Source organism: Camelina sativa, chromosome 14, assembly GCF_000633955.1.
Source record: "Camelina sativa cultivar DH55 chromosome 14, Cs, whole genome shotgun sequence".
Classification (NCBI taxonomy): Eukaryota; Viridiplantae; Streptophyta; class Magnoliopsida; order Brassicales; family Brassicaceae; genus Camelina; species Camelina sativa.
The window spans coordinates 31317517-31324873 of NC_025698.1; the positions used below are offsets into that span (position 1 = coordinate 31317517).

At 34.7% G+C, this 7357-nt stretch overlaps 1 protein-coding gene across 1 annotated transcript; it reads right to left on the reverse strand.

Annotated features, from left to right (window-relative positions):
* On the reverse strand, positions 2858 to 3001 carry LOC109128872. Its single transcript, XM_019236013.1, has one exon. It carries the CDS (start codon positions 2999 to 3001, stop codon positions 2858 to 2860), a length of 144 nt encoding a protein of 47 aa, XP_019091558.1.

The window sequence follows — 7357 nt, forward strand, 5'->3', positions numbered from 1 at the left end:
CATCACAATTTTTTTTTTTTTTTTGGTAAAAGGTTAAGATATAATAACATCACATTCTTACGCTTTTGTGTGGATTGATACCAATATGATCAAGAAGAGTGACAAAAAAGTTTCTTCTACTCACCAACATTTTTGATGAACATATGTCCACGCCTAAATGGACACATAGAACAAGACACGAATCTAAAACCAGAACAACTCGTGTTGTTGTTGAAGACATCAAAAGATCCAAGACACAATTTTATAGTCAAATTAACAATCCACAAATAGTCATCCACTTTATATTGCTTACACACTAGCCCATGATTTATTCTATTATGTGTCGTGATATACTTTCATGACTCTTCCTCCTTGATTAATAATGGATTTTGAGTTGAGAGTTTTGGGTTTAGGGTTACATGTTAGGGGATAAGGTCTAGTTTATCTTAAATTTGAGGTCTAATTCATATTTTCTACTAAAAAAATCTAAAGATTTGGTTATATTTGTTAAAAATTTTGTGATTTAAATTTATAATTATGGTTTAGGATATAAAGTTTAGGGTTTAGGTTTTAGGACTCAGAGGTTTTGGGGCTTTGAGGATAATGATTAGGCTTTAGAGGTGTAGGATCTATTTATCATCTCTAAGTTTCATGTCCAATTCATGTTTTCTACTAAAATATTTCATATTTGGCTGTATTTATTAAAACTAATGTGGCATTAACTTTATGAATATATTTAGGTTTTAGGGTCTAAATTTTAGAATTTAGGGTTTAGGGCTGAGAGGTTTAAGGTGATGATATAATTTATGATTACATGGTTATGTTTTAAGTGTTATTGTGAGGTTAAAATTTGTTTTATAATTAACCACGACTAATTTACCAATCTACACGAATTTTTTTATTAATTAGACATTTTTTTTTGATGATCATCTAAAAATAAGTGTCCATCTATCTAGTTTGGGTATCCACATATTTTTGAACAAATATGCAATTATAAATGGATAATGTATAATGTAATTGACGACAAAAAAATGTATAATATAATTTATCATCTTAAATACAATGTTCAAGAAAGCGTTAGGCGGTATGTGTACGGTGATCCAACGCCTAACGCCTAGAACGCCTGTAACGCCCGTGTCCCGCGATCCTAAAGGGAGGGGCAATTTGTTTTAAGGAAAATGATAGATAGATGAGCTTAAGTAGCTAAGCTACTAGCTGGAATATGAGCTGCATGAGCTCAACAAACTCGGTGAACCAGCTAGTTAAGCTGTGGTTAGCTACACCAGCTGGTACACTAGCTAGCTCAGCTGGACGAGCTGGCCGACAGCTCAACTTAGCTCGGTGAACTAATCCGGTGCTGACCCAGCTGGGTGGTCCGGTCAGCTAATACTCAAGCTGGAGGAGTGTGGTAGCTCAGTAGCATGAGCGGTCACCATCGAAAGGATGTGACTCATCAAAGATACGCGACCCATCGAAAAGGGGAAAGGAATGGGCGTGTCCTTTCATGGAACACACCCATTGGTGTCCTATATAAGGGATGGAGGAGGTGTGGGCCGTGGAGACGGTTGTACGGGATTCCTTGGCTTGTTTAAGATTCGAGGACAAATTTATATTGGTAGGGGAGAATTATAACATTCGCGAACTAAATAGTACGTTTGGGAGTGGGTGTCGATTTAATTCCCCACCAAGGGGAGTGTCGATCAACAACATTAATTTCTGGTTCGACTGGGTCGATTTAATTTGTTGTTTTGGTTCGGTTTGGTTCAATTGAAATCCCTAACCGACGTATTTAAAGGGAAAGTCGACTTGAGGGTTGGTAGAAGCCGTTTTTTGGCGATTTTCATTTCCGAGAGAGTAAAAAGAAGTTCCAGAGAGTGTTGTTAGGAGATTTTGGAGTTTTGGTGCTTTTCCTTGGAGATCTTTTTTGGGACTGAAGATCCATGGCTAGAGACGTGTTAGAAGGGTTGCTTGGGTGTTGGATTCATCGTTTTGGATCAGAAACTTCCTGCAAAGAGGTCAGTGCATGACCATGGTTGATCTAAGCCTGAGAATCCTTTGGTTTGCCTGTTTTGTGGCTGTTTGTGTTGTTTTCTTGTATGCTTTTGGTTGGTTGTTGGTTCCCATGAGTTTCCAGAACTTTTAGGTGAGTTTCGAACGATTTGGACGAATTGGAAAGCGGATCTTCGACTTTTGGCTTCGAGCAGAACATGTCTTCGGAGTTGGTGTCGATCGACACCAGCTGGGTGTCGGTCGACACCAAGATGTTGACGGCGTGGAGACTTGGCGAGTGTTGATTCTAGGGTTTCCAGGTTAAGAAGGGTGTCGGTCGACACCAGAAGGTGGTGTCGGCGACACCAATCCTTTTTGTAGGCGGCTGATACTTGTTTTCCTGGTTTGTTTGTGTTTGTTTGTTGCTTGTTTAACATTGGAATCTCAGTTTCTTATGTGTATAGCCCAGTAGATGGGAGGATTGCGTCACTGAGTGTTTATGACAATACTCATGCATCTCAATTTGTGTTTGTGGTGCAGGTAAAGGCAAAATGTGATCTGGAATCAAGGCAATAAAGAGGAGGATGTTCTAGTGGCTTGGTTGATTGTTGTCTAGGTTTTTTTAGATGGCTAGAATTGAGTCCTTAGAATGTTGTATAGGATTGTTGGTTCCCTGGTTTATGTTGCATTGATTTATTGGTTTAGATGTTATGGTTTAAGTCTATTGGTTTATTGGTTAATGATTTATTAATTTATTGGTTTAATATTGATTATTTCCGCTGTTTGGGTTGAATGTGGTTACGTTGTTAGTGAATATAGGATCATTAGATTATTATTATTATTATTTTAAAAAAACCGGGTCGGGTCGTATCATGAAAAAAGATAAAAATTACCATCCACGTACAAATCCATCACTGCCTTTGCTCTCCGTCTGATGCACAGTTTGGGGAGAGTCGTCGTCCTTGGTTATCACCATGTAAACCATTGGTGGCGGCAATGTCACATACGGCGTCTCTGTCATTGTCTGCTTCATTTCTGCATACATAAGGCCATCTTTATTGGCATAACACTTAGTGTGTTCTTGGGCTTATTTAAATTAGAAAAAATGAAAAAGTGGGCTTAGATCAGTTTTATTGATCTTATTGTAGAACTGTTTTTTGGGTTGTTCTTGTGTGACGTGGCCGATTGTTATTGGAAAATTTTTTTTGGCAAACGAGAGATCACTCTCATTTCATTTTCTTCGATATTGTCGAGCTAGGGCCATTGTTGGGAGTATCAGGTTTGTTCTCGAATTCACGAAATTCGATCTGGTTTGCTTCTGACTGTGATTGGGTTTGCTCGTTGAGTGGCAAATTTGATAGTGTTCTGAAGCTCTGATTTTGATGATGTTTAGCTAAAATTTCCTGTAATTTGGATCTGTTTGATTGTCTATTCAACATAAAGCTGAGAATTTGATGTTGTTTCTTGTTTGTATCCATGAACATCAATCAAATCGAATGTGTTCTTTAGAGTTCGTGATGTTTGATCCATGTCTATGTTTCGCTATTTTGAGTGCTAATGTGATCGATAGGTTGAATATACTGTTGTTTTTTAAGAGTCTCTAATGTTTGATCGGATTCTCGGCGTAGTACTGTGAAGTGATTAATAGGTTGAAAATTAGATTAGTGGAAGTGAGATGTAAAGCACTAGACTTGCCCTTCTCTGCTCAGTTTCTATTGAGATTCTACTTATGCTTGTGCAATGACTGCACGATGATCATGTGTAGCTAACAGAAGGGATCAGACCATTCACAATGCCGCTAATGAGACTAGCATGTACTGCACTTGAAAGAGTTCCTCTTACGCATTCAAAGATCATCGAACATCATGCTGCAAAAAGAGGTCTTGAGAACACTGTTAGCTACTTCTTTCGCACGGTGGTAATTGCTTATCCTCTTTTACAACTTGATCAATTTGAGTTTTACAATGTTCTTGTGACTCTTTTGGCAATTGGTTCTTGGTGAAGCTTTCTCACAACTTGATTGATTCTGGTTCGCAGTTAGTTTTTGGTCTGCAGTTTAGCTTTCTTACACTGGCATATATTCTGTTCATTGACAGGTGCATCTACCGCATCTGCAAGTTCAACAAAGATCTGGAGCTCTTGGAGGCAGAGGCGAGGAAGAGATCCAAGGAAGAGTAATAATCTTCACGAGTATAGGGAGTTGGTTCCACAAAACCATTATATAAGTAAAGGTTTTCTTTTAACTGCATTTTTTACATTCAAATATTACTGAACCTGAACGAAATTTTGTTAAACAAACCTCAACTATGCTTCTCAACAACATTTTGATTATGAAGCTAAGTTTGCAAAAATGCAGATACTTGTAAATGTTCTTGATTTGTTTAATATTATTATATTATTAAATCTTATGATTTTAAACATGTTCTCCCAATAACTAATTTTTTAACAAAAGATCTTAACTACTGATCTTACATTATTTTCATAATATATTTAGTCTAAGAACACCAAAAATAGTTGCCCCTTTAAAGATGCCCTAACATATTGGTCAAATTTTATATAACAAAGTAGAGAGCCTTCTAAAAACTTGCAACTAGTGATGACACTTGTGGCATGACAGTTTGACACCTGTCCAAAATTAACAAAATTAGTTAAAACCGTTTAGTTATAAACTAATATATGTGTCTTTTTCCTCAAATTTAAATACAATGATATGAATTTAACTACACAAATACATATTAAAATAAAAGGTTCAAATGATTAAAAAAAAGCATAGCACATGAAACTTGAGAACTTGTATTAAAATTAGTTTGTAGATATTTCATATTTTTATTGGGAAAAATCATATTTTTATGGGGAAAATCACATTTTAAACCTTCAAAGTGTCATTGAGTAGCACTTTAAACCTTGAGATATTTTCACTAACATTATAAACCTTTAAAATGATTTCACTAACACTTTAAACCTTAAAACTAACTTTTCTTTTTGTACCACCACGAAAGATGACAAAACAGTAATATCCGCCAACGTGAAATAGTTAAACTATGCTGGTTTGATTTAAATTTAATTTAATTATTTATGACGATTGATAAAAAAAAAATATACATCAAAGCAAAAAAAAATGAAGAATCAGAGGTAAGGTTAAAACATTTGACAAATGTAAAATTGAAGACGACAATATATTTAGAAAACTCATTGGTTTCCAATGAGAAGTCAATCGATTTGAATCAGAATCCAGTGGAGATGCATTTTTTAAATGATTACTAATGTGAAGAGTAACGTCGTAAAAGTTTTGTCTGCAATGAAGATGAACAAATTTTTTTTTTAATCTTTTTATTTATTTATAAAACTAAAACTTATTAGAATTTAAAATTAAACCAACATAGTTTAATTATTTCGCGTTTACGTATATTATTATTCCGTTATTTTTTATGGCAGTACAAAAATGAAAGTTAGTTTGAAGGTTTAAAGTGTTAGTAAAAGCATTCTAAAGGTTCAAAGTGTTAGTAAAATCATTTTAAAGGTTTATAGTGTTAGTGAAATTCTCTCGAGGTTTAAAGTGCTATCCAATGACACTTTGAAGGTTTAAAACGTTATTGTTCCTATTTTTATGTTTATAAGAGGTTCAAAGAGTTGTTAAAAAAAAAGAGGTTCAAATAATTCAAATAAGGCATAGCACATGAAACTTGAAAACTTGTATTAATTTGTTTTACAAATTCACAATTTTAATAAACTAACAAAATGCTAATGTGACAATTAAACAGAGATGATATGCCATTTGAGTGTCAATTTTATTTGTTATAAAAACACATGTGTAAGAGTGTTTTACTTTTTGTTTATATTTCACATATGTTTTGCTAATTATTTTGTTAGTTTTCTTTTTTCTTTTTTAAAAATATTGTAAGATATTACGTAAATGCAAAATCTTATCAGCAAAATTAGTTAGAAAATACTTAATTATATGTAATACGTTTTCATTTTTATGCTGTCAGAAAACAGTTTGAAGAAATTTTCTACAGAAAATGGGTGATATTAGATACTACATATGTAAATCATAATGGATATATTTTGGAATTTTTTAGCAACATGAAATTTGTTGTCTTCATCCAATCTTTTAGAAAAGAAAATGTTTCTCATAACAAGATAAACAAGATTTTATTGTGAATAATAACTATATATTTTCAATATTTCAAAGGGCAAAAAAAAATTAACTAATTTGTCGTCATATATAAACAAGCACCCCTACAATTTATATATAGAATTTAATGTAATTTATACTCAATATATATCAAATCATCAAATCAAATCAAATCATGTATATATATACATATGATTCTATTATAATCACTAATCAATAAAAAACTATAAACTAAAAATACATCATCCACACATCGTATAACAACCATCGTATGGTCAAAAAGTCAGAAGTGTGGTAGGTTTCTTTCATGGTATATGAGAATGACGCACCGTGTTGCTCCTGAAGTCTCTATTTATACATTTTTTCGGACGTTACCTTTGCTTCTATTGTTTAAGACATTATATTAGTTACGAGATCTGTTCACAAAATCTTCTGGTTTCCCACTGTCGACCAACCACAAAAAAACGTGTTTCACGATTAAATGTAGGAGCAGGCATCGCTTATTCTGGTAGACGTCTAAGACCTAGAACCTTCTGAGACGAGTCGACCAGAATCAGCGATGCCAATACAAACATTCTGTGGTACTGCATAAAAAAGAAAGATATATTAATATCTTGGTAGAACAGAGGGAGTAAACACTCCCATGATTTATTAATAAATAGTTAACTTAATACAAACATTCTCTAGTACTGCATAACCACTAATATCTTGCGACACAAACTCTGCAACACTAGACAGACTAGACTCAAATAGATGAAAACCTAGTTGTAAAGAAAAAACATATTTTGCTAATCTATTAGCAAGACGATTAGTTTACCTATGCACATGCTCAATTCGGACCACCCAGTCCCTTGAAATGAAGCCATGGCACAACCGCACCACCAGGAATGACAACGGATGAGTCTCACTAATCCTTTTCTGTAGAAAACCAACCACCATCTCACTGTACACCTCCAACTCCAACCGTGCAACCCTACTATCCCAAGCGATACATAACCCACAATAAACTCACCACAACTCTACCATCGGATAAGAGCAAACACCAATATGTACGAAAAACCCGCTAGCCACCTGCCTAACTCATCATGCAAAACACCACCTGCAGCCGCCTTCCCCGGGTTACCTTTCGAGGCCCATCTGTGTTCATCTTCCACCACCCCCTTCAAGGATGAGACCAACTTATTAAACGCTCCTCCCTTACCGAAACCCTTCTTAGGATCTTTTGTGCCATGTGAGCTAACCCTATCTCTATAG